This window comes from Megalobrama amblycephala, linkage group LG13 (assembly GCF_018812025.1).
Source record: "Megalobrama amblycephala isolate DHTTF-2021 linkage group LG13, ASM1881202v1, whole genome shotgun sequence".
In the NCBI taxonomy this organism is placed as follows: Eukaryota; Metazoa; Chordata; class Actinopteri; order Cypriniformes; family Xenocyprididae; genus Megalobrama; species Megalobrama amblycephala.
In genome coordinates, this window is record NC_063056.1 from 32784567 (window position 1) to 32812046 (window position 27480).

At 36.5% G+C, this 27480-nt stretch overlaps 1 protein-coding gene across 17 annotated transcripts in view; it reads left to right on the top strand.

The window, feature by feature from the left end:
- slc4a7 (solute carrier family 4 member 7) overlaps positions 1–27480 on the top strand; it is a 55478-nt gene that overhangs the window by 13610 nt on the left and 14388 nt on the right. For 6 of the 17 annotated variants that reach the window (XM_048153724.1, XM_048153727.1, XM_048153726.1 and 3 more), the window contains 18 exons: positions 2414–2495; positions 8870–9013; positions 9119–9257; positions 10246–10406; positions 10492–10641; positions 12432–12845; positions 15231–15346; positions 16774–16836; positions 20042–20199; positions 20360–20447; positions 21865–22011; positions 22171–22274; positions 23125–23299; positions 23523–23656; positions 24614–24859; positions 24967–25072; positions 25512–25673; positions 25754–25867. In XM_048153724.1, coding sequence (XP_048009681.1) covers positions 2414–2495; positions 8870–9013; positions 9119–9257; positions 10246–10406; positions 10492–10641; positions 12432–12845; positions 15231–15346; positions 16774–16836; positions 20042–20199; positions 20360–20447; positions 21865–22011; positions 22171–22274; positions 23125–23299; positions 23523–23656; positions 24614–24859; positions 24967–25072; positions 25512–25673; positions 25754–25867 — 2703 coding nt within the window. Of the gene's footprint in view, positions 1–2413; positions 2496–8869; positions 9014–9118; positions 9258–10245; positions 10407–10491; positions 10681–12431; positions 12846–15230; positions 15347–16773; positions 16837–20041; positions 20200–20359; positions 20448–21864; positions 22012–22170; positions 22275–23124; positions 23300–23522; positions 23657–24613; positions 24860–24966; positions 25073–25511; positions 25674–25753; positions 25868–27480 lie in introns of all 17 variants that reach the window. The other 11 variants (XM_048153725.1, XM_048153728.1, XM_048153729.1 and 8 more) reach the window with 7 other exon arrangements.

Genomic DNA, 27480 nt, shown 5'->3' on the forward strand with positions numbered 1-27480 from the left:
TTGTATAGTTGTTTTTGAGCGCAAGAACACATCTTACATAAACACCCCTTAAAGTCGGCACAAAATGAAAAATCACCCAATCTTAAGTTTTCTTAAGTAGCTTTATTATTGGGAACGATTCACCCTTGCGTACTTTTTTTAATCAATATGTCATTACTTGATCTTCTGGTTAAACATCAGACTGCAAGCTCACATTCAGATCTATCTCCATCCAATCAGTAACCGAATGATAGAAGTCCCTATATATATTTCACCCATATGTACGTCACAATACGGAATAAAAGATTTTTCACTACTTCCATTACATCACAACTTTAAGCTGTTAGCAATTGGCTTCAGGTAAACCCGTACCAGTCTATTTCACTTGGCTTCCTTATAATAGATTAGTCAACTAGTCGTTTAGACAAATCTGATAAGTATTACTTAATTTTTTTTTTTTTATATTTATTTTTAAGTGTTGTCACAGCAAAGGATAAGGTTACTTTGTTTTCTCACAGACCTATGCTGCGTTCTGTCTGGAGACTTGGCCCGTGCAGCAGCAATGGTAGGGAATTGTGGGAATTGGGGTATTGTCTGGGGAACTTAAACAAATATGCAGTAGAGGGACTCAGGCATAGTCCTGAGAATACCCTGGGTCGCATCTGGAAAAATGTCACATAATCACCATCTCCAATACTCCTGCTCCTTCTACACAAACCACCAAAATGTTCTCACAGACATGCGGGGATCTCTTGGGAAATTCAGGACAATGTTGTCTAGTGCGTTCTCTTGTGTCCCAAGCATACTTTAGGGTCCCTTCTAGGCTGCAAGTGGAAAATTTTTCTCAGTTCACAATAATCATTGTCCCTGTAGATTGCGGCTTTGTCCTGATAATAGAGAAAATGTAGTAAACTTGGATTGGGCCCAATTTAAGATCATTGTCTTTGTATACAAGTGAGTGGGCAGCATGTAACAATTAAAATCACTCGTTTACATGGTCACCAAATGTGACTCAAACTATTAAATCATTGTGGTTGGAAAATAAAGTGCAGTAGACGTATTATAGACTGGAAGTGGACATGTGCAGCATGCATTTAAAGAAGTTTAGTCTAAGCCCTGTCTTAGACAAAATTATACTTTATTGAAGTGTCCTGTGTCCTAGTCCCTCATGATGGAGCATCGATAAGCAAGGGCGGAGAAACCATTATCATTTGTGGGGACATGTCCCCCTCACTTTTTAGGAGATAATCATTATTTTTCAAAGACTAATGCCTTGATGTGTCCCCACCACTTTTCAGATCTTTCCTGCTTCCCTGCACACAACACAGGTGCCAACCGACAGCAGCTGTTAGTTGATAATATGGTTTCAAAGCATGTCTTATTTTAGAGACGTGTTATTATGGCCACAGGTTAAAAAAATGAGATTTTTTTTTTTTAAAACTTTCTGAAGATAATTGTGAATGGTGACTGATGGCATCACATTTTGGTAACACTTTACAATAAGGTTTTAAAAGTTAACATTTGTTAACTAGCTACTTTAGTTAAAATGAACTAAGAATGAACAACACTTCTACAGCATTAATTAATCTTATTTAATGTTAATTTCAATATTTACTAATACATTATTAAAATCAAAAGTTGTATTTGTTAACATTAGTTAATGCACTGTGAACTAACATGAACAATGAATGACTTATTTATTAAATAACATTAACAAAGATTAATAAATACTGTAACAAATGTACAGCTCATTGTTAGTTTTTGTTAGTTAATACATTGACTAATGTTAACAAAAGAGACCTTATTGTAAGTGTTACCCATGTTTTTATATTTAGGTGTTAAAAAATTGATTAGCAGAACCATTTTTGATACAATAAGTACATGATCTTTAGACTACAGCATTAAAAACAAATGCATCATGAATAATTTAATAAACATTACATTATTATTATTATTTATGCCACCACAATTTATGTAGGTAGCTAACTAATGTGGGATGAGTTACAGTACATGCCAAAGTTTAATATTTTAGGTTAGGAGTTTGTTCCGGTCCCAAAATCTTAGTATGAGAAATAGTAACAGTGATGGTTGCATTTGCCACTAATTAGCTTAATATTTATGTGGACATGCCCTGTGTATTTCAGTTTTTAGTTAGTTTATGTTCTTGTTGGCTGAGGTAGTAGTGCTGTCCACGTGCTTTGGTTGACTTGACGCAAAATGAACTCTAGTTTTTTTATTTTTTTGACCAGTTTCCTTCAGTTTTGTGTCAAGGAAAGCATTGTCAAAAACAATAGTCTTAAACTCTAAACTATTGCACAATTCTCAATTAGCCAGCAGTAATGGCAGCTGGAATGGCACCCTCTTGTGTTGCCATGGATTGTTTGTTTACTCTGTTGTGACATAAATTCATCTGTCTTTATCTCTCTCTATTCAGGGCAATGATGAGGAAGCTGTTGTTGATCAGGGGAAAACCAGCTCTACCATCCACACAAACTTTGAAAAAGAGGAGCTTGAAAGTAAGTCACTCCCTTCTTTCACATAACCCCCTCCTTTATTTACCCCTCAAAATCATATGCTTTGTTTTTGTTTTGTTTTTTTGTTTTTTGTCTTATTCTCAAGCACACCATCTGGTCTTTTGGCACATGGAGGTCTATAGTGAATATCTGCGGTTCTTTCACTCTTTACTTTGGGAATGTTTTAAAGCACAGTGATTAAAACCATCCATCCCCTTCAACCTCATTTCACTCTTTGGCTGAGTTCAGTGAGGTTTTAAACCTTAAACGTGTCTTAAACCACCCCCCTTTTCCCTCTGAGGGCTTTCCCATGGGCCAACGGCATGTTTCCAGGTGATCTAATCCTGCTATCAGCCTTCTGCATGTGTTCTGGAAGCTTGTGCGTGTTGGAAAGGAGGCACTGGGTGTTTGGTAACAGTGCTTTGCCAGATGAGTAAAGCAAGGAATGTCTTGAACTCTCAGGAACTCAGTCTTAAAGTGACTCGTGCATAGTGTGAGGGGGCATATGACCTACATCTGGCTCTTACAATTATGGCATTCAGAGTCAATGGAAACAAAGCTGTGAGTAGTGGCTGTCATGTACTGATATATACATAAATAATTCAGTTCAACATTAGACATACACAAGTTGTAATGCTCATTATATACTTATTCAGACCAATTTAATGCTGACAAATGTTTTCTTTGTTATCGTTAAATTGGATTATTTATATATTATTATTTATATGTTTAGGTATTAAGTTAAATGTATTGGGGTGTGCGATATCACAATTTTAGATCGTGAACGATTAAAATGTCTCCATGATCTGGTTCTGAAGTAGAAATATCATAGTATTTAGCAACACAGCAGTAGGGTTATGCTCACGTGACATTGCAGTTGAACATTTTATTTGCTCGCTGTTCTGACATGCGCTTTTCTGAGCACGTACACCCAAAGCCCACGCACACTAAAAGCCTGTCACACAGCGCGCGAGTACTGAACTTGGTTGTCTTTCGCATCTTATTAGACTTAAACTGTCAAATACACACAAGGTTTACATAAACAAGGTCAGTTATGTCTTAAAGGGATAGTTCGCCTAAAAATAAAAAAATTATCCCATGATTTACTCACCCTCAAGCCATCCTAGGTGTATATTAGGCTTGCTGCGATAGTCGGTTGTTACCGTTGTTGCCGGTGTACACCATGGCCCCCCAGCGTTGTTTTAAATTTTTATAGTAATAAAAAACATTTAGTTCAGTTAGAGAATAGACACTACAATTAAAAACTGAAGGGGTCTGCTCAATTCAGTGTGAGCCGAACAAGAGTCGCTGCACAGATCAGCAGCAGGAATGAGATTTTACCTTACTTCGCCCATTTCGCCTCACTCTTGACTGAGAAGACGATGCCAGAAGGTTTGGTTTCAAAGCAAAATGTAAAAGCACCTATTTAAGCGAGTTTGTCATTGTACTGTTTTGTTGTTGTGTTTTTCATTAAGAATAATAATGAACCCACCTTTAAAACTCTATAATCGTATAAAAATAGTCGAGTTCCGGCAGAAGAGTAACCTCTTGAAAAGGTCTTCCAAACTTAAAATTTTCTATAAATCTTTTCTATTTTAATACATTTTAAAATGTAATGTATTCCTGTTATGGCAAAGTTGAATTTTCAGCATCATTACTCCAGTCTTGAGTGTCACATGATCCTTTAGAAATCATTCTAATATGCTGATTTGGTGATCGTGAAATATTTCTTATTACCTCAGTTGAAAGCAGTTATCTTGCTTAATATTTTTGTGGAAACCATTATTTTTTTTATTTTTATTTTTATTTTCAGGATTCTTTGATGAATGCTTTTCTTTTTTTTGTTTCAAAACGACTTTCAGGACAGGTTTAAGCTTCCGACACTGTAGTGCCAGAAGCTTAAATCTGTCCAGAAGGTCGTTTTTGTGATATGATTGTAATGAGTTAAAGAGGGAACCTGTAAAAAGTAGCGTGTACGGGCTGTGCTGTACTGGCCTCCCGCTTACTTTAATAGCATTACGATGGATTAGACAACAGCTCAAGATCTAATTAATTAAACTGGGCCTGCTCGGGTCATGCATTTGTGCCCTCCAGTATTAACTGCACTCTCTATTCCTCACATAAAACACCATTTCACACTGAACATTCTTGCTTGTTCTTTTTTACTTTTTTTTGACAGCCAATGTAATTTTAAAAATTCAGTCCGTAACCTTTTTTGATTAAAAATGATCCAAAATAATTTTTTGAGCAAGTACATAACCAGCTAGTGTTCAAAACTATCTCCTTACCTTAGCTCGATTCACAACGGTAAGCTTGTAATAATGTTTTATAATAAGAGCGGTACTGGTGGGTTTCTGCGGGAAATTTGAGCATGTAGCCGTTCGCCTTTGCATCATTACGTCACATCTGAAAACAGAAAGGAAGGAGTCCCAGCTAGTAGACTATATCATGTGAGAATGCTGCTTGTAGCAGATCATTTATAGCCTTTTCTCACAGCAGCTGAAATAATTAAACTTATCATTTTGATGGCGGATTGTAATCCAGAAAGATACAAATGACAATCATCATTGACAACTGGAGATTCAACCGTAGTCAAAAGCAAAAGACGTCAGACTGCGGAGTGACTATGGAAATTTAAATCTACAGGTAACGCTAAATACACACTAAATACATACACATACATACACACTAAATACACATAGTCATGCAATGCTGATGTTGTTAACATTAACAGTTTGAGAACAAAGTATAACAGTAATAATAATTTGCATGGTTTGGCATGATACGAGCTAAGCGATCGTTAGATTTAATCACCGTTGGCAGTGCGATTTATTGTAGGCCTAATGCTTTTTTTCTTCAGTTGGTCAGAACAAAAGTGGCAGACATGTTACTTACTTGTTCAGATGACATTTTCTGGTGAAAATTCTTATTTTGGTCATACTTCCAAGACTTCCAAGTAGAATCTGTTTCCGAAGTACAGTATCCACACCGATGTGGTGACTGACACCAAACATTAGATTCATCTGCACAGAGGATACACAACCGATACACAACGCACGTAACGATAATAATTCCGCATATAACTGCAATTTCAGGTTTCAAACAGAGATGTCGACAAAGAGGCCAAACTTACGGACACCAGCTTTAAGTGAAGTAACAGTAAACCCTTTGCATATTATTCAGTATAATCAATGCTTATAAAAGCATATTTCTTGCATGGCATCATTTCCTTGAATATTTACTCATTGGACTCTGTTAAGGGGATAGTTCACCTCAAAAATGAAAATTATCATCAATTACTCACTCTTATGTCATCCCATGACTTATTTATTTCCATGAAACAAACATTTTTTTAACAACAAAAGAAGTTCTTTAGCACACTGCTCTTTTCCATACAATGAACATAAATGGTGACTACAGCTGTCAGCAAGATTTTCAAGCCAATATTTTCAATATTTTATATTAATATATTCAATATTTATATTAAATTATTTAAATTTCAGTCTGTTCTTCACACAAAGCTAGTGTGTGGCTTCAGAAGAATTGGAGATTAGTGCATGAATCTTTATAGATCAATTTCATTGTCCCTTTTGTGACCCACATGAGAACAAAAGTCAGGTTTGGAGTGACATGAGGATGAGTAATTTTTTTTTTTTTTTAAATATTGCTTTAAGTTAGACCTCAGACAGGATTCCTTTATCTTTGTTCATGCCTTTCTGCCAGACACGTGTGATGATATAATCGTAACAGACGTAGATCAATGAATCATGTCATTTTTGTGCCAATTTTAGCTCCTTGGCTTCATGCGCTTTGATATCTTTATAATGTTGTTCTGTGTTTTTCCTGCCAACTGAGTGCCTTAGCTGATTATTGTAATTAGTAGGACCAGGATGGGTTTTCACAGGCATGCAGCTTTGCAGAGGGCTGTTGTTTTGTAGCTGTTGTTTAGGGGAGTGTCGAGATAATGTGGGAGGAAGGTTTAGTATTGGTCGTCCCACCTCCACCCCCCTTTCCATAGTTGTTGCTTTGTAACCGCACCACTGTTTTCTTCTACATCTAATAAATATGGCTCTGTTTTGTATGTAATCTAAAACCAGTAATTGCCATTAGAGACTTAATTTAGATTTAATGATGTGCTTTGGAAACCTTTGACCCCGCAGTGTGTATGGAAAGTCAACAGTGACTCTCTTCAGCTGGGGAATACATGCTTTCAAGGACTGATGCACATGAGATAAGTGATTTGCAGGTTTGGTGACGCAATTGCGTTTCCTCTGTGTGTCTGAAAAATTTGCAAGAAGTTTTCATGAGCTGTTGAGGCTGTCAGAGTGTGTACTCGAGTTTCAGCCTCCCATGCATTCTCCGCATACACAAGCGTGTGAAATTGGTGTAGACACTGCAGGCGTTTGCACAGACCACACATGTTTTCGCACACTTCCCACCCTTACACTATGAGCGCTCCCTGCACAACAGCCAGCTGAATGAAGTTAGGTTCAAATTGCTTGGAGTCTTCTTTTCTTTTTGACATCATACTTGTGACGCACACAGCTTCTGCTTCCCAGGAATTTGCCTTAAACACAAAAACTCAAGCATGGGTGGCAGACTTAACTTTTAAGCTTTCCTTAAAGCACGTCAGAGGCAGTTAAGATGTTATTTATGTCTGTTAAGAGCACGTCGGTTTTCATGCACAGTTTTTTTTCACAGTGTTAGATTGAGTTTAGGAGGGTTGCTCAGCAGAAGTTTGGGATATGTGTACTGGAACATAAGAGAACTTGTCATGTTTTACTCAAGGTGTTTTGTTTTAAAAAATAGAGTGTTCTGGGTGGATATACAGGTACTATGTTAGTTATCTGTATTGAATGATATTGGATATTTAAAGAATTGAAAATTGAATTTACCTTGGCATAGTTGAATAACAAGAGTTCAGTACATGGAAATGACATACAGTGAGTCTCAAACTCCATTGTTTCCTCCTTATATAAATCTCATTTGTTTAAAAGACCTCCAGGCGAATCTCAACATAACACCGACTGTTACGTAACAGTCGGGGTGTACGCCCCCAATATTTGCATATGCCACCCCATGATCGAGGCATTACACAAGGGCAGGCAGTATTAACGTCTGGATCTGTGCACAGCTGAATCATAGGTAAGCAAGCAAGGACAACAGCGAAAAATGGCAGATGGAGCAATAATAACTGACATGATCCATGATTACATGATATTTTTAGTGATATTTGTAAATTGTCTTTCTAAATGTTTTGTTAGCATGTTCTTAATGTACTGTTAAATGTGGTTAAAGTTACCATCCTTTCTTACTGTATTCATGGAGACAAGAGAGCTGCGCTATTTTCATTATTAAACACTTGCAGTCTGTATAATTCATAAACACAACTTCATTCTTTATAAATCTCTCCAACAGTGTAGCATTAGCCGTTAGCCATGGAGCACCATCAGACTCATTCAGAATCAAATGTAAACATCCAAATAAATACCATACTTATGCGATTAGACATGCTGCATGACGAACACTTTGTAAAGATCCATTTTGAGGGTTATATTAGCTATGTGAACTTTGTTTATGCAATGATAGAGTCGAAAGCTTGGGAGGGGGCGGAGAGCGCGAGCAATTAAAGGGGCCGCAGCCTAAATCGGCGCATTTCTAATTATGCCTCAAAATAGGCAGTTAAAAAAATGAATAAAAAAAAATCTATGGGGTATTTTGAGCTGCAACTTCACAGACACATTCAGGGGACACCTTAGACTTATATTACATCTTGTAAAAAAAACGTTTGATGGCACCTTTAATTGTGCATGTCTATTTCCCCTATTTTACATTTAGATTACTCATCATCTAGGCATCATCTAACACTCACTTAAAGTTTATATTTTGAGAACATTAATAATTTAATAACACTTCTAAATGTAATATTTAGCAAATCTCAAAATGAATATCAGTTTTTCTAACTGTACATTAGAATATTGTGATGCTTAAATTAGCTTGTAGCATTTAAAATTCTATATTTCAGTTTTAGTGTTTTAGTTTAAAGTTTTTAGACAAAATACTATGCCCTTACACACACAAACCTGTGCTTTGTATTAGTGGATGGAGTCCATGTGTTTTGGGTAGATCTTGTGCATCATTGTGCATTTGTTTGCAATTTGTCAACAACATTTTTGTTTTTGCACATTGAAATGTGGCTCAGGAAGTGCTTATTCCTGAGATAGGCAGTTCAGACAATAAATAATTCAGCTTGTGTGTCTGGAACACTGTTTTTATGTTTTATTTGATCTCTTCCTTTTGTTGTCCATAATGGACCTTAAAATGACCTTCTCTCACATGCATTACAGGACAGGTGGATAAAGTCTTTCTCTTTATAGGTCACAGGGCAGTTTATGTGGGCGTACATGTACCTTTAGGAAGACAAAGCAGACGTAGACATCGCCACCGTGGTCACAAGCACCATCGGAAAAGGAAGGACAGAGGGTCTGAGCGAGAGGACGGGCGAGAATCGCCATCGTACGGTAATAATAACAGTCTAGAATGTCTCTATGTAGCTAATTTTTATGAAGAAATGGTAATAATTTCCTGTTCATTCTTGGCTGTCTCTCTCTAACTCATGGCTGCAGACACTCCTTCACAGAGGGTCCAGTTTATCCTCGGAACTGAGGATGATGATGAGGAGCACATTCCTCATGACCTCTTCACTGAGCTCGACGAGCTGTCGTTCCGTGATGGAAACGCTTACGAGTGGAAAGAGACAGCCAGGTGAGGACACAAAATGAAGCCTGAGAGTGCATGTATGTATTGGGTGTTCTTGTGTGTACTGATTCATTGTAAACTGCTATACTACATATATTGCCCAAAAATATTAATTAGCTGATAAGTATAGAGTGGTTTAACAGACAAAATTAAATACTGTATAAAATGAAGTTAATAAATATGTCATGGAAAGTTGCAATAAATAAAAAAATAAATAAGGCATGAAATATACTTTTAGACTAATTTATTGTTTAAAACATTACATTATGTATTCAGTTATTTTGTGATTATTTGATTCGTATTATATTGACTGCTTAATTTTATTTCAATGTGTATTTTATGAAGTTTTTCATTTTAAGTCATATTTCAGGGGTGGTGTTTCACCTCCTTCATGTTACATGAAAAAAATAATCTACTTCATGTTATATTTATTTGTTCCTACATTTTATTTATATTGTACATATAAAATGAAATTGCATATAATTTTATATATATAATAAAATATATATTATTTTTTTTTATTATTATTATTTATTTATTTAATTTAGTCACTCCATAATAAGGGCCATTTTGTCATTTTTTTTCACTGGCTGATTAACAGAACAAAAGCGTACAGAATGTTTTCAATGGATAATGTGCTTTTTCTTTTAGTAAATTAAGTATGAATATGATATAAAACACATGTAATTTCAGATCATTTTTATTAATTTTGTTTAAATGTTATATTTTATATGCCCAATTGTATTAACTTAAGCTTTGGTCCTAAAAATATAATGGTATACACTGGCCTCAAAAAGTATTTGGACACATTTTAAAATGTCTGAAAGTCATTGCATTTTGACTTTAAAAGGACTTAAAAAGGTAGTTTTCTCTTCAGGTTCACCACGGGTGTAGCTCATCACATAAACCATGGACAACCTGAACATTTGTCTACCAGAAAGTGTCAAAATACTTGTCTTAATTCTTGGTCAACATCAAATCCTTCTTGTTTCAGGTGGTTGAAGTTTGAGGAGGATGTAGAGGATGGAGGAGAACGCTGGAGTAAGCCCTATGTCGCCACGCTTTCCCTGCACAGCCTGTTTGAGTTACGGAGCTGCATTCTCAATGGCACTGTCATGCTGGACATGAGAGCAAACACCATTGAGGAGATAGCAGGTAACATTTGGCTGTTAGATAAACCCTTTTATATCAGCATGAACACAATGAATGTCTAAAAATTAAAGTCTCTCTCTGCTCCCAGACATGGTATTGGACAACATGGTGGCATCTGAGCAGCTGGATGAGAGTTTGAGGGAGAAGGTGCGGGACGCCATGATGAAAAGACATCACCACCAGAATGAGAAGAAGCTCAGCAATCGCATCCCGCTCGTACGCTCCTTCGCCGACATAGGCAAGAAACATTCAGACCCGCACTTGCTTGAGAGGAATGGTGAGAGCTTTTGCTGCGCTTGACTTTCTTTCTAATATTTACTCAAAATAATTAGATTCTCTTTAATCAACTACTTATTGATCCTTTGTTCCTACTCAAAAATGAGAAATGAAGGAAAGTAGGGGTGCATAGGGTCCTTGTGCCTGTGGCCAGCAGTTGTTAAAGATGTCCGGCAGGGAGTATATGTGACTAGATGTTCTGTTCCTTCAGTGCTAAAAGCATTGAATTTGATTGTGAAGTGCATGGCGCATTTCATTGACTGATTTCAGGCCATCACTGTGTGCTGTGTTGGTTGCATTTCCTGTATTTACTCACACCAAAATCTTCCTCAAGGAAGTGCTAAAGTGATGGTGTTGTCATTGTCAAGGCATGTTCCACAAGAAATGGAAGCTTGAACCAGCTGCGTGACAGAACAGCGGCGTTACACATAAAATAATTATGGGTTACTTTGGAACATTAGATATTTAATGATATTTTATAAATATTTATTTATTTATATTGTCTTGACATCTAATTTTAATGAGTAGTGACATCATACGCTACCATTTAAAAGTTTGGGGTCAGTACGATTTTCTAAAAACCAAGGCTGCATTTATTTTATCAAAAATACAGTAAAACAGTAATATTATGAAATTTTGTTACATTTTTTTTTTAGGATTCTTTGATGAATAGAAAGTTCAAAGGAACAGCATTTATTTAAAATGGAAATCTTTGCTTTCACTTTTTATTAATTAAATTAAAATTAAAATTATCCATTCAAATTAAAATAATTTCTTTTTATTAAAAAAAAAAAATAATTTTACTGACCCCAAACTTTTGAATGGAAGTGTACTTGCATACAAATGGTGATTTAATATACGTTGAACAGAAGTCAAACAACAAAATAAGGGATGGTTCACCAAAAAATGAAAATTTTGTCATTACTTTCTCACCCTCAAGTTGGTCCAAACCTGTATGAGTTTCTTTCTATGGCTGAACATTAAAGAAGATATTTTAAAGAATGTTAGTAATCAAACAGTTGACGGCATTAGGAAAAAAAATACTATGGAAGTCAATGGGCCCTTATCAACTGTCTGGTTACCAACATTTTTTAAAACATCTTCTTTTGTGTTCAACAGAAGAAAGAAACTCGTAGGTTTGGAACAGCTTGAGGGTGAGTAAATGATTACAAAATTTTCATTGTAGGGTGAACTATCCCTTTAAATTGCTCGGATTCAGATATTTACTGAACAGAAAGTACTGCATATGTGGAACTAGCTTCAAACCCAGTGGACTTTTTTTTTTTTTTTTTCCATAACTTGAATAGCAAAAGATTGTGTTGATTAAATGTATTTACATAGCATTTTTTTTTCTGCTTAGTTGAGAGTATTGCTTGCAAAAATAGGCTGTTCTGAAACGCTACTTGAGTGCTGCTTTTGTGAAACAGGCCTAGCTCTGATACTCAGAGTTGAATGTGGGTTCTGTAATGGTTTACAACCAAAAACAAGCTAGTTTGATTTAGTAAAATCTTGACGATCAGCGTGTGATGCTCATGTCTCTGGGTGTTGACTGATCGTGACTGATTTGCACTTTCCGATCTTGCTGCCATCTCACTTCCTCACTTCATTCTAACCTTCCCAACTCTCTCATCTCAACATTTTTGCCTTTATTTTATTCATCAGTGTTATTTTATTCCATCTGCAGTCTGTTTACTTTGTTTTCCTCTCTTCATACTTTTCCTCCTTTTTGACCTCCTGCACTGGTCCCATCAGGGGAGGGTCTCTCTGCTTCCCGTCTGTCCCTCCTTAGACGTACATACTCCACCTCCACTCCCCCCAGCTCGCGCCGTCCATCCAGAGAGTCCCGCGGTTCCCGTTCCTCCATCATTCTCAACCTCTTTCTGCCCAGCCCCAACTCCTCCCCTGTCGCCACCCCCAACGGCTCCCCTTTCGCCACCCCTCAAAACACACCCCCTACCGCCCACCGCGCTTCATCACCTCTCCGCTCCCCAGGACCCTCTCAGCAGGGGCCCGAGCTGCTGGTGGCGCGGGGAGAGAGAGAGGACATTCCAGAGGTCGTGGTGTTCCCGCCCGAGGAGGAGGAGGAGGAACCGCAGTCACGGTCTTTCGAGAAGGTGGTTCATGACCCGGCCAGGCTGGCACAGCTATTGCCCCTACCGCAGTCAGGCAAATATCCAGCCCAACAGCATGATGTGTCACCTGCATGATACATTTGCTCAGCCTCTCACTCTTTTTATATTTGTCATGAGTGTTTGTGTCCAGAAAACTAATTACATTAGATAAGAAATGAATGTGCTACGCTAAGCAGCGATGAGCATTTTGAGTGTTCTGTTTTCGATTATGGCACATACACTACTGTTCAATTTTTTATTTTATTCAGTAAGATGTTATTTATTTATTAGAAAGAAATGGCTGCATTATATTGATCAAATGAGACATTTAAAGTCTTTTACATTGTTACAAAAATACGATTTCAAATAAATGCTGTTTTTTAAACTTTATATTCTTCAAAGAGTCCTGAAAAAAGTGTCATGGTTTCCACAAAAATATTAAGCAGCACAACCGTTTTCAATATTGATAATATTAAATGTTTCTTCAGGAGCAAATCAGCATATTAGAATGATTTCTGAAGGATCATGTGACACTGTATTAATGACTCAAATTCAGCTTTGCCATCACTTAAATTATATCTTAAACCATAATAAAATAGAAAACGGTTATTTTAAATTGTAATAATATTTCACAATATTACAATATTGTCAAATAAATGCAGATTTTTTGAGCTTAAGGGACTATTAAAAACATTTAAAAAAATCTTACTGACCCCAAACTTTTAAACAGTAATGTATGTGATTTTTTTTTTTTGATTTTTTTTTTTTTGGAAAGAAAAAAAATATTATTGTCTAATATAAAATGAATAATGGAAATGTAAACCCAGAACCTCTCACCAAAAGCTTGCTAAACTCAAACTTTAGCAGGAAAGTGTGTGTGCATGTGTGTGTGTGTGTGTGTGTGTGTGTATACACAAAATAAGCATAATTTAACCGTAAAATATTTATATATTTTTTTCATTAATTATAAAAAAAAAAATCTGAAGTCATACATGAAAATAAATTGTATTTGTCAGTAAACAAATAAATAGAAAAAATAAATATATTTGAAAAAAACATAACATCCAAATAATCGGATTATGTAATGCGCACTAGTTTCAACAGATTACCTCCAACGCTCTCTCACATGCTGTCCTGTCTCTTTCTGTCTTGTCTCAGTCACAATCTTCCCTCGGTCACCCTGATTAGTATTTGAATGTCTTCTTGTGTCTCCACATGTTTTTCTTGAGTTTCACCATGTCCATTCAATCATATGTTTTAAGGAGAGATTGACCATACCCATATGAGACAGTTCAAATTGGCACACAGTGTTGTCCTTGGTGTTTTATACTGATCTATAATGAAGTACAGTGGCCTCAGAAATATTTATATTTGCACCTCTTACATATTAAATACGAAATATCTGATGATCCCACCAATGATGCTAGACATTTTCTCAAAAACGTTTTTTAATACCACTTTATTTTTATTATTAATACACCTGTCTGGGTTTATTAAAGGTCTTCCACAATCGATAAGGTTTCTGCTTTAGTTATTGGGGCATATGCACACAAGAAACCAGATCAAAAAACAAATCACCACAAATAAAGCACACTATGAAGGGTGGTAGTACCTCACAGTTGCTAATAAATTATGTCATGCTGAGAAGCAAGAAGCTTCCTGTGAAACTTTAGGTCACTGGCCTCTTGGAATACACTTAATTCCAGAAGTGTAAACTGAGCCTGTTGAAATGGGAGTGGGTGATGTCATGGAGTTGCTCCATGTTGTATATTGCTACATTCACGTTGGCAGAGTGTCCAGCTCGTGTGCTCGCAAACCTCTGTTTTGTGCCTGACCAGGCCCTAACGAGGAGGCAGTGACATTAAACAATTGCAATGACTGATTTGTCTGTTCTACAGGGAAGACCATAGAAGGAGGGTCTTTTTGCTCCCTTTATTTTTAAGTTTGCATGACGTCAAGCGGCAGGCTCAGATAGCAGGAGAGCTTGTTTCCATGAAATGTCATCCCAGGCCTACGCAGTTTTACAGTGCCTCTTTTTGGATATTCGGAGATGGTTTTCGATCGCTGTGCTGTGCCTCACACAGAAGCCAGGAACAGTTTGTTATACCTCAGTTAATGGTTTAGCCTTAATGCTCTCCTCAAATGAACTCCTCCTGTCATTCCATAAAAAAGGTTTGATTTCTTTCCAACAAATTCTGTGGGTTGGAAAATTTTAAAGACCACTTTCTACACGTTTGAAATTCAACCTTGCAGCATCCATGAGTGTACACGCTGTCGTGTGATGTTATCCAGAAAGCATGTGACCTGCTCTGCATGTCCACACTCCAGACCACACAATGAGTGTACAGTTAACCTTCCCTGCATATTAAAGTTCTGAGTCACAAACATACATCTAAAATTGTCCTCTTCCACCACTTTCCTCTTTTTCTTGTCTCAACAGGTCTCCTTGCATCCCCCCAGTCAGCCCCGGGAAGCCTGGACAACAGTAAGCACAGTGAAAGCCGTATGAATGGCGCTGGTGGCAGCCGGGAAAACAGCACTGTGGACTTTAGTAAGGTGAGCTTCCTCTGCGACACATTCTGTTGTAAACGTTGTGGAGAGGTGTCACTTAAAGGAATAGTTCAACAAAAATGTCATTTGTTTCCTCATGTTCTCTCCTGGCTTTGGAACACAATAGAAGATCTTGAACAGTTCACCTACGTATTGTCATTTAACTCTTATACAAAAAACTTAATCGTGGCATGTGTCATTTCTTAATTCCAGTAAGTTTGTTGAATAATTGTGGGATAAGGAAGATTGTTTTTCCTGTTTTAATATTTAAAAGCACTGTGAATGATGTTTTGTATAATTTGAAGCACTTTTGGACTTTTATGGTGAAGGGTTTTTTAGAGCTGAACAATAATCACAATAAAATTGTGATATGACTGCGATTTATGTAAATAAATTTATGCGCTGTGCGTTTCAGAGTACGACACTGTTCATTTGGGAAAGCAACACGTGCCAACCATTTCACCATCCCTGTTGGGATGCAACAAGAGGAAAATAGCATTAAGGGTTCCCTGTGGTTTTCCGCCAAAATAAAAGCATGATGGTTTAACTTTGAAAATGAAGAAATTAAGACTTAAATATTAGTATTGTAATTTTACAGTTGTACTATAAAATGATTATTATTTTTATTAGATACTCTATTTTTTTATTTTAAAATACAATAGTGTTATTACAATAGTAATACATTTATTTTATTTTATATAATAATAATAATAATAATTAATATTAATTACAATATATTGTGCAGCTCTACAAACAAGCACAGCACACCTGGAGCTCTTAAAAATGACAATTTTTAATCACAATTTAAATTGCAATTTTTAACAGAAAAAAATCACAACTTCATTTTTTTTCTCCCTCAAAATTGTTCAGCCCTAGGTTTTGTTTTTTGTTATCAGTCTCAGAGAATTTATATCTAATATAGGCCATTATCTTGTTATCTGCTTTAAAATATAAATAATTATCAGTTATCCAAAACAGCCAAAATTCCATATTGGCTCTTAAAGGTTTAGTTCACCCAAAAATGAAAATTGTGTCATTTATTACTCACCCTCATGTCGTTCCACACCCGTAAGACCTTCGTTCATCTTTGGAACACAAATGTAGATATTTTTGATAAAATCCGATGGCTCAGTGAGGCCTCCATTGCCAGCAAGATAATTAACACTTTCAGATGCCCAGAAAGCTGCTAAAGACATATTTAAAACAGTTCATGTGACTACAGTCGTTCAACCTTAATGTTATGAAGCGACGAGAATACTTTTTTATTTGGACAATGGTGCAAAAAGATTTTTAAGTGTACCTAAGAGCACCTTTAATATGCATCAAATGACCTGTGGTATGAGATCTGAGTTCTGAACATAAAAGTCTCATGGCAAGATGGCAGATATATTCAGAACACTGAACACTCTCCATGTCTGTCTGGTTGGTATCAGGACAGCCAATCCCCTTTTCACTGTAGTTGCAGCTCTCTGGGAAGGGGCAGCAAAAGGCCTACAGTAAGTCTCTACATCATTATTTCTTCCAGTGTGTCGTCATCGAGTGCTTCATGAGGTTGTGTTTGTGACTCTGGTCTTCTGTGATGTCTTCTTGAGTGGTTAACCATGTTTTGATTACTGTATTGTGTGTCGTGATAAATGATGTTTGAAGTGACTTGGAAAAAGGAACAATGTTTCTGTTTTGATGTTGCAGTACTTCACAATGGTTCTGTCCAAAATATGGGACCTTCAGACAGGCTGTCATTTTTTTTTTATTTTTTTTTTTATACAATATTCTAGTGGGATGGTAACCCAGGTTAGTTTTGGAGTGAATCCAAAATAGTGGTCGACTGAAGTTTTTTTTTTTTTTTTTTTAATCTGGTATATAATATTATGGTAACACTTTAATTTGTTAACATTAGTTAATGCATTAGGTATAAAGCAGTGAAACCAATTTTTAATGTTAATTTGAGCTGTTTATTTTTAAATTGTTCTTTTTCATAATACATCTAGATTAATGCATGCTATGAAACCTAGAATAAGTGCTGTAAAAGTATTTATTTTATGATACCGAATACATTAACTAATGTTAAGAATATAAAGCTTATTTTAAAGTGTTTTCAGTATTATTTTATGTTGCAAATGTGTTGATACTTATTTTACTACATATTTATTTACTCAACTTATATTCACTAAATATTTAAAATGTTTTTTTAAATGTTCATTAACGTTGAGACATTTAATGCTGTATTGCATTGCAGCTATTGTAGCCAGTAGGGTGACAAAAAGTGATAAAGTGAGCCAATATCTGTGGACTTTACTTGAAGTTACTGTTGAAACAGTGAAGTATTGGTTTGAAAAAAAATTCTCACGGCCATTGTTCATTATGACAGCTTTGTTTCAAAATAAAACTGAAACCCTAGAGTGAAACCTGTTTTTCTACGAATGTCCACCTGTCTTGAAAGAAGTTAATGTTCTTTGGGTGTTAAAAGTACCTGGGTTTATTTGATAGCTTGTTTTGGTTCTGCAATTGATCCTGAACTTCAGATGATGTCCTATTTTGTTAGGAGTTAGGTGACATCTTCCCATGAATACTGATCCTGGTTAGAAAAATGTGACTCGCTAAGAGAAAAAACATTTCTCCAGACTGAACTGATCTACATTCTGCTGTCCTGTGGATTGTGAAATATCACTTTTCTCTCACATGTCAGTGGTTTGGTATATTAGCTGGTTGTGTAATTGTTGTTTTTGTTCATTGTCAGTAGTTTACCATAGAATTGTTTTTCATGGTTTATTTTTGTGTTTCATAGTTCATGTGAAGTTTCATTGATAACCATGTTAAACTGGTTTAGACAGAGATTGGCAGAAGTTTAGTTCCTGAAGTTTTGAAACATTTTAATTATTGCATGAATACCAGAAATAAGGAATCCCATCACTAGACTAGTGTGATTTACTGGTCTGGTTTTTGTAATACTGTGGAATGTGGTTTAAAGCCCAAAGTATACTTTGGTTTTCGGTATGCGAGTGTCCGCTTACAGTGCTCGTGATGCAAATTTTGTCACCAGAATAGTACACACGTACTGTGCGCGCAGATCGCGCCACATGCACATTGAATTTGTTTCGCACTAATCAGTTGATTAACAAGGTGGCAACACACAGTAGAAAATGAAACTAAAGAAACGGAACAACAACAAAATATGAGAGAGCGCAACAACAATAGACACCCGCATTAACAAGTGCTTGTGTGAGGGGGTTATGAGATAGCCGCAACTTTAGTATACAAAGAATACAAAGACGTTTTTATCAGTCATAACTTCTGGAGAAAAATAGCGCAGACACTGGGCAAAGATTAAACTTACTAGTTTTAACAAATAGTAATACATTCAAAATGTAAAAATGTACAGTCTACTTGCAAAAATATGCTTTCTTTTAATTCAGCCATGAGGTCAACCATGACGTATTGCTCTTCTACTGGTCATACGTCTTCATGTGATGCAAATTCACAGGTCAGAGTTCTTTGGAAAGTAGCGAAATGCTAAACGTTTTGCACAGAGATGGTCTTATTATTGGGAGATATGAGGGTCTGTGGCTCTACCATTGGAGAAGTGTAACAGCTAACTTGGATCACGTGTGCCTTGATAACCAATCACATTACAGCCTTGACATCATTGAATTTCGTTCAGAGTTGTGCGACAGTCAATCACTATTTGCAGATACCATAGAAATGAATGAGAAGTCCCGTGAACTGAATCATACCAATTATCCATGACTTCTCTTATAAAGCAGCATTTGTTTTGGTGTAAACTTAAAAAATAGATCAATCCAAAATTTGTTTAAGAACAAACCTGTTGAAGATTAGCCAGTGGGCTAAAAAAAAAAAAAAAAAGCCTCTGGTCTCCTTCCCTGCATACCACAGTGCAGGTGTTACGCTTTTTTTGCTAACCTTGCAGGCTTGCCTTCAAGTGGCTTTGTTTTCGCATGAGCATGCGTTTCCGGTCTGACATATTCGCATGCGTATGAATGGAAGTCAGTACAACAAAATGTGTAGTGTGACCACCCCTGTATACTTTGGGCTTTATGCTGCCTTCACGTGCTATCGGAAACTTCCTAATTCCCACTTGTGAAGTTGTGATTATGAGCTTTTAGCATTCAAGTGCCTTGTCGGAAAGAACAAGAATCATAGAGGAGATATTTATTTTTGCCTGTTTATTGGAAAAAACTTATTAAAGCCAAATTATAGGCTATATTTAGTATCCCATTAATTGACAACCATATAAACATTAAGCGCCCTATCTAAAATTCTGGAATTTCGGTCAAAAACATGCTATTTTTGCTGTGTATAAACATACAATGTGCTTCAAATGATTATTCATATATATAAACATGCACTACTTTTTAACAACAAGACAAGGCGATGTAGCTGTTGTGGAAAAAACTAATAAAGAATACCAGTCACAGCAGCAGTCGTTCTCCCCTCCGCCATGTTTAAAGTTTATGGCACGCCCAACTTGGGATCTTGGGCATCAAAATTATCCCTGAGCTTCCCAGTGGTAAATACTACTTTAGAATGTGTTCATGTCCAATTTTTAACTAGGAAACTCCGATAACACGTGAAGGCAGCATTACTTCAACTGCACACTCCCAGTAAAGCAATACCATGAAGAAACACATGAACGTCTAAAGTCAACACTATGTACCTGATCTTCTACTTATCTGTGCTCTTAAGGTGGACATGAATTTCATGAAGAAAATTCCTCCAGGCGCCGAGGCTTCAAATGTTTTGGTGGGGGAAGTTGATTTCCTTGAGCGTCCAATCATTGCCTTCATCCGTCTCTCACCTGCTGTTCTTCTCACTGGACTGACCGAAGTTCCCGTTCCAACAAGGTAGTGCTCAAGCACCCCTAAAAACCCTTGTATTTACATACACGCACACAAATAACACCTTTTGTACTCCAGGGAGACTTCAGTAGGTCTCTTATAGTATGTGAAGCCTTTTCTGCAACCTTTTCCTGCAGTTTTATTTAATTCCTCAACTTATTTACAGGTTTCTCTTCTTGCTGTTGGGGCCTTTCGGTAAAGGGGGCCAATACCACGAGATTGGCAGGTCTATAGCTACTTTAATGACAGATGAGGTGAGACATCTACCTTGAACATGGCTGTATTTCTTAGTCTTGGTTTCCTTTAGCTCAAACAGTAGAGCATGTCCCTAGCAACGACAAGGTCATGGGTTCAATTCCCAAAAAATGCATGAAAAAAGATGTATACCTTGATTACAATGGAAGTTTCTTTGAATAAAAGCATTTGTCAAATGCATAAATGTAAATGTAATTTTATTTGAATGAATACAATGCTGTGAGAGATAAAGTACAGTCCATTCAAGAAGTTGTACTGTTTTAAGATTATAAGTTTAAGATTAAGATTATAAATGTCTAATTTTCACAACCTTTGCGTCTTGCATCCTGGAAATTTTTGTGAAGATATTTTAATGTTTTGCTTAGTAGAAATACTTTTTTTTAAGTTATAATTTTTGTGCATTTTTGCCATTATTGGAGAGGCCAGTCATGGAGAGATAGGAAGTGATGGGGAGGAGAGAGATGCACAGGATCGGAAAAGGACCACGAGTCGGGACTCGAACTCGGGTCACCATGAAGTGCTTGGCACTTAGAGTAAATGTGGGAGCGCTGCCCACAAGGCTGTGGCTCTGACCTTAGTTAACCAATTGACAAGTTACACAGCAGTTCAGCATATTGGACAGACTTTTGAACCTCACAGCCTCGTTTTCATTCACGTCAAATTAAATATGTCATCTACCCTGACAAAGGTCTATAAAGATCAGGATAAACTAACCCTGCTTTAAACCTTCAGTAGCATTTTATAGTGTTGTTTATAATCTACACTTCTGTTCAAAAGTTTGGGATCAGTACGTTTTTTGTTTTTTTTTAATAAAGAAATTAATACTTTTATTCATTGTGCATTAAATTGATCAAAAGTGACTGTAAAGACAATGTTACAAAAGATTTCTATTTCAAATAAATGATGTTCCTTTGAACTTTCTATATATCAGTATTTCTATATATTATATATATAAAAAGAAGTTATCATGGTTTCCTCAAAAATATTAAGCAGCACAACTTTTTAACATTTGACAATAATAAGAAATGCTTCTTGTGCACCAAATCAGCACATTAGAATGATTTCTGATGGATCATGTGACTGAAGACTGGAGTAATGATGCTGAAAATTCAGCTTTGCATTCACAAGAATAAATTGCACATTCAAAATATATTAAAATAGAAAACATTTGTTTTAAATTGAAATAATATTTCGCAATTACTGTTTTTACTGTATTTTTGATCAAATCATTGAAGCCTTGATGAGCAAAAGAGACTTCTTTCAAAAACATTAAACCCTAAACTTTTGATCTGTATTGTAAGAGATGATGTTGAAGGAAGCTCAGACTGTCTTTACTCATAATCATACATTTAAGATTGCAGCAGCTCCATTTATGTCTGCATAATCACGTTAATGTCTTTTCTAACATCGTGACAGATCTTTCATGATGTAGCTTACAAAGCCAAAGACAGGAATGACCTTCTGTCTGGCATAGATGAGTTCTTGGACCAGGTGACAGTACTGCCTCCAGGAGAATGGGACCCCACGATACGAATCGAGCCTCCAAAGAGCGTTCCATCTCAGGTAATCATCGCCTGCGAGTTGGGGCCATTGTAGAGTAGTGGTTACGGCTCAGAAGTGATAACCAGAAGGTTGTTGGTTCAATCTCTGGTTAACAGGGTGCTGTTGTTGCTCTTTCTGGCTCTTTTCTTACATTTTGTTGTTTTAATTTCATGGCTGCAGGAGAAGAGGAAGATGCCTTCCATGCCTAATGGCTCTGCTCCACTATCAGAGATTATCAATGAAGAGGAACACCACACTGGACCTGAACTCAAGAGGACAGGACGGTCAGAGCTCCACCACTTATATACTGCATACTCTTTACATACATCACCCATATTATTTTTGAGTTATCAATAAAATAAGTATGTTTTTAGATTCATATGACGCTTAAAGCATATATTACAATGGAGAGATTCTGTTATATATGAAGCCCTAAATATGGCTGATGGGTTTATATAAATGACATACTTAGACGTGCTGTGCTTTTGCATTAAGCCATTAAGATATCTGGACTTTAAGGACATGCAGATGAATGCGTTTCAAAGCTGAACCCTGCTGAACACAGTGTTAGGGAGAGAGACAGAGAAGGGGGTAATGTCGGATTTACTTAAGTCTCTTTTGATGAAGGAGGACCTTATTAAACACGCATTAGGTGGAGGGGGGTAAAAATGTTTTTATGGTGCAAATTTTGTAAGCCTTTCATGTCGGAGGTATTGAATAAAGGCAGTATATTTAACAGTGGTGCCTCTCCTTTGATGTGCAGCTTAAGTGGCCGGCCAGAGACGGTTGTGTAAGAGAGCCGTCCATTAAGCCCCAAAGCATTCTGGAAATACAGTACACCCTAACAGCCATTAGGACAAAATGAGAAGCCCTTAATTTTCAAATGCATTTCCTAATTTTATTTCCATGAATGTAGTGACTTTACATAGTTAACTCCACTGTCATAACCAACAGTGATGTTTATTTTATTAGAATTGAGTGTGTGTACATATAAAAAATAACAATAACAACAACTATTATTATTTTTGTTTGTTGACATCTTCAAATTATTATTTATTTAACTCACTGCTTTTGTAAATATGACCTGGTTGAATTTTTTTTTGTCATTTCTTTTTATTCTTTTTACTCACACAGGATATTTGGGGGTCTGGTGCTAGATGTGAAGCGGAAAGCTCCGTTTTACTGGAGCGATGTGAAGGATGCTTTCAGCCTGCAGTGTTTAGCTTCTGTTCTTTTCCTCTATTGCGCCTGCATGTCCCCCGTCATCACCTTCGGAGGCCTTCTGGGGGAAGCCACCAAAAACAACATAGTGAGTCAGACTTGTAGACTTGGCTATCCCTGGAAAGATCAATGGAGGATTAAAGCTCCATGTGGAACAGACTAGTCTAAATACGATTCAGATTCACTGGAATCAAGAGTGTTATTGAGCGTAGCCCTTAAATATTTAATTTCTACTTCCACAGAATGCTGTATTCTTTGCTAGAAACTCTCCCACAGTTTGATGACAACCCTTTTGTCTGTGTTTGTTTTAGAGTGCCATTGAGTCTCTGTTTGGAGCTTCACTGACCGGTGTGGCCTTCTCTCTGTTTGCTGGTCAGCCTCTCACTATCCTGGGCAGCACTGGGCCAGTTCTAGTTTTTGAGAAAATTCTTTTTAAGTTCTGCAGGTGAGAGAGAGACTTACTTTCAGTAGTGTCACAACTTCTGTACCTCAGGCATTATTCTCATATTTTAGAATTTGTGCTAAGAAACTAGGGCAATTAGTGACTGTTTATTTTTATATATATAATATATATATATATAAGATTTTTTTTAACTATTTATAAAATATAGATTTTTTTGAAGTATTACATTCTGTGAAATGATTCGTTAAGATGAACAGTTTGAACTGAATCATGCTTACAGTACCAACTCTAACACTGTTTTTTCTACTGATGTTTCAATCAAAAACACTATTATAAGCTTAAGAGACAGAACAAGGAAGGATAATGAAACTGCCGTTAGAAAACTTAATGGCCATATAAAAAGGAAAATAAAATCATTGCAATATTCATGGTTGCTTAAGTTCATATCACTGGCAAACTCATGATTTAATGAAAGTTCAGCACCCAGATGTTTATATGAAATATCAGCATTCTTGACACCGTTTGTCCAGATTATTGGCTTGTAACAAACTATTGTATAAAAACGTTTAAAATGAAGTGTGACATGTCAATGCTTGACATTTCATCAGCTACCCTACCATTTAAAAAGTTACAGTAAATACAACTCTGTTCAGATGTCAGCGATTGTTTCCTATTAGGATATGCTGATTTTTAAACCTTACATACTGTGGTGCCATCTACTGGTGCAGAAAAGAGTTGCCGCAGGTCTCTGGAGATACAAGACGCATTTAAGTTCAGCATAGCCTCATTTTAATCCTACTTGTTTAATCCTACTGTTTATAGTGTTTTTGTGCGGCAATGCACATATAAAATTGCATACTTTTCGTGGCTTGATATTGAAGTAAAGAAAAACACATGGCTGATTATATGAATAATCCAGTAGAAAATATGTATATACATTAATTTAGCTGATACCTTTATCCAGAGCAATATATAACATGCCTGTTTGTCTCTCCTCAGTGACTACGGTCTTTCCTACCTCCCTCTGCGCACTAGCATTGGCCTTTGGACGGCCTTCTTGTGCCTTTTGCTGGTTGCCACAGACGCCAGCTCTCTGGTGTGCTATATAACAAGATTCACAGAGGAAGCCTTCGCTGCTCTCATCTGCATCATTTTCATCTATGAGGCCTTGGAGAAACTCTTCCAACTGGGGGAGATGTACCCTTTCAACATGCATGACAATTTGGACAACCTCACATTTTACACGTAAGGAAGTATTCAACTTTGTGTTTAAATGGACCGTATAATCAGGGCTAGATTAAAAATAAACTTGGCCCCTTAATTCTTATTCTTTCTTTCTTTTTTCCCCTCAGATGTCAGTGTTCACCTCCAGCCAATACTACAGAGGAAATGGTACAGTCATGGAATCAGTCAGGGTTTACTTCTGAGACCATTGACTGGAGTGAACTTAATGTGAAAGTAAGGATTTCTTTTTTCAGATTACAGTTGAAGTGTCTTTTAACATGAAAAGAAACACTATTAATGTCAAAAGACATAAGAATAAGGTGGAAGGTCAGAATAAGGGCAGGAGAAAAGGTGTCCAGTTGCCAAACTCTCATTTATCAGTAAATGATAACAAAACAACTACTTAACAGCATATTAATTTCTAAATAAAACCATATGGAACTTATAAAATAAAAGTTAAAAATGAAAGTAAAAAAATTTCAATTTTTTGTTCCATAGAATTTCTTGATCATCGAAGCTCAACATGTTCAAAATATTACCTACTAAACATATGGAACACTTTAATCTTTTGAGAGCCTTAATTTTAAGTTGCATTTGTATCCATATCAAGATAAATTAAAATCTTTATTTATTATTTGTTGTTGTAATTGTTATTTTCTCTGTCTCTTTAAAGGATTGCAAGATACTCTATGGCGAGTTTGTGGGTCCTGCTTGTGGACATAATGGCCCGTACATCCCTGATGTATTGTTCTGGTCTGTCATTCTCTTCTTCACCACTTTCTTCCTGTCATCCTTCCTCAAGCAGTTCAAAACCAAACGATATTTCCCCACTAAGGTTAGTAGAGACATTTCTCTGCGTGATTATGTGCTGATACAGTGTCATTTACTCTAATGGTTAGTTTCTGTCCTCTACAGGTCCGCTCTTCCATCAGTGACTTTGCAGTTTTTCTAACCATCATGATTATGGTCTTGGTTGATTACTTGGTGGGCGTCCCCTCTCCTAAACTACATGTCCCAGATACCTTTGAGGTACTATAAATGTCATTTTCTATTATACATTTGTTTTTGTTCATCGTAATATGATGAGTTGTTAAACTCAATGTTTGGCTGGTTTTAGGGTTTTTGGACTTTTGACCTTCCACTCCCCCAAATTTGGTCCATGTTTATTTTACTAAGAAAAGTTGGAATCAATTTTTCTCAGAGCCGTTTCTTTTGCAGCTTCAAAAAGAGTTGCAATGAGTTTATCATCATTTGAACAGAGGCAAAATGGCAAAATTTGCTGTAAGCAGCACAAAATAAACAGAAAACACACTAAGCGGGGTGTAGTTGACTCTAAACCACCCCAGCTGTTTCTGTTGTCTGTTATCATGCTGGGCTTTGACTATTGATTTAACCTCTCTTGTCCAACTATGTTTTTCTATAAAGCCTAAGAACTACATGTTATATTTTTATGCAAGTATTGTCATCTTCAATAATGCTCAAAAGTTTAATAATGTTTAATTTTGGGTTCAGTAAGATTTAAAAAAAAAAAAGAAAAGAAAAGAAAAGAAATTAACACATTTATTCAGCAAGGAAAAATTATATTGATTAAATGTGACCATAAAGACATTTATAATGTTACAAAAGTTTTCTATTTTAAATAAATATCTAGTTCCGTCGTGAAACTCTAGAGGGCACAGGCTTATAGGTCCTTTACATACAAGCAATCTGCATTATTACCGCATGGCACAAGCTGATTGGTCTCTGCTGATCCTGTAGCCAATGAGATTGCTTGCTCAACAATGGGCTAGAGTGCGCTATCAGAGTTCCTCTGAAACCCTCCACCTCCCCAGCTCCACCTGCCTAGATCTGCTATGGGATTTATGTACGTCTGTTTATGCGGCAGCAGCATATCTTACATGCTCACAGCAGCGTGTCTGTTTATCCATTAGCAGCAGCAAGTACATACTAGTGTTGCACAATACACCGGTACTAGAAAGGTATCGCGATACCCTGCTTATAAAAACGGTCTGGTTCTTCATTTTATTAGTAGCGGTACTTTGAGTGCCAGCTGTATTTCCTAATGTGTGACAGCAGAGGGCAGTGTGCGTGCAGCGCGCTGCTTCTTAGGCACATTGAGTGCGTTTATTCCTATCAACTGCGCAACGGCTTTTATGGTGACGAAACGAGAGGTATGGTTGCAAATACAGGTGCTCTTGCAGACCGTCCACAAATTGTTGAGAAAGCAGATGCACGAAGCGAAATATGGCATTATTTTGCTTACATTGCCGACAGTCAGGGCAAGCCCACAGACACCACAAAGCCCGTCTGCAAAAGATGTTACAAAATAACGCAAGCGAAGGGAGTCAAAAGCATCTTGCCGTCAAACATCCCGATTTGTACAAAGAATTTAAAGAGCGACAGGTTAGTGAATGTGATACCAGCATTATGTTTATGCTCTCAAACATTAAATGAGTGTTATTTATTCATTTTACTCGTGCAAGCAGAACTCCGTAAAGAGGTGTATTATTGAGTCTTAAGTTTAATAAGTGATATCTGGTTGCAAAAATAAAATTAATTTAAAAATACATAAATATGTGAAGGGTATACAGTATACAGTTATTTTAAACCAATTTATGCTTTAATAGCATTGCTCTAATTAT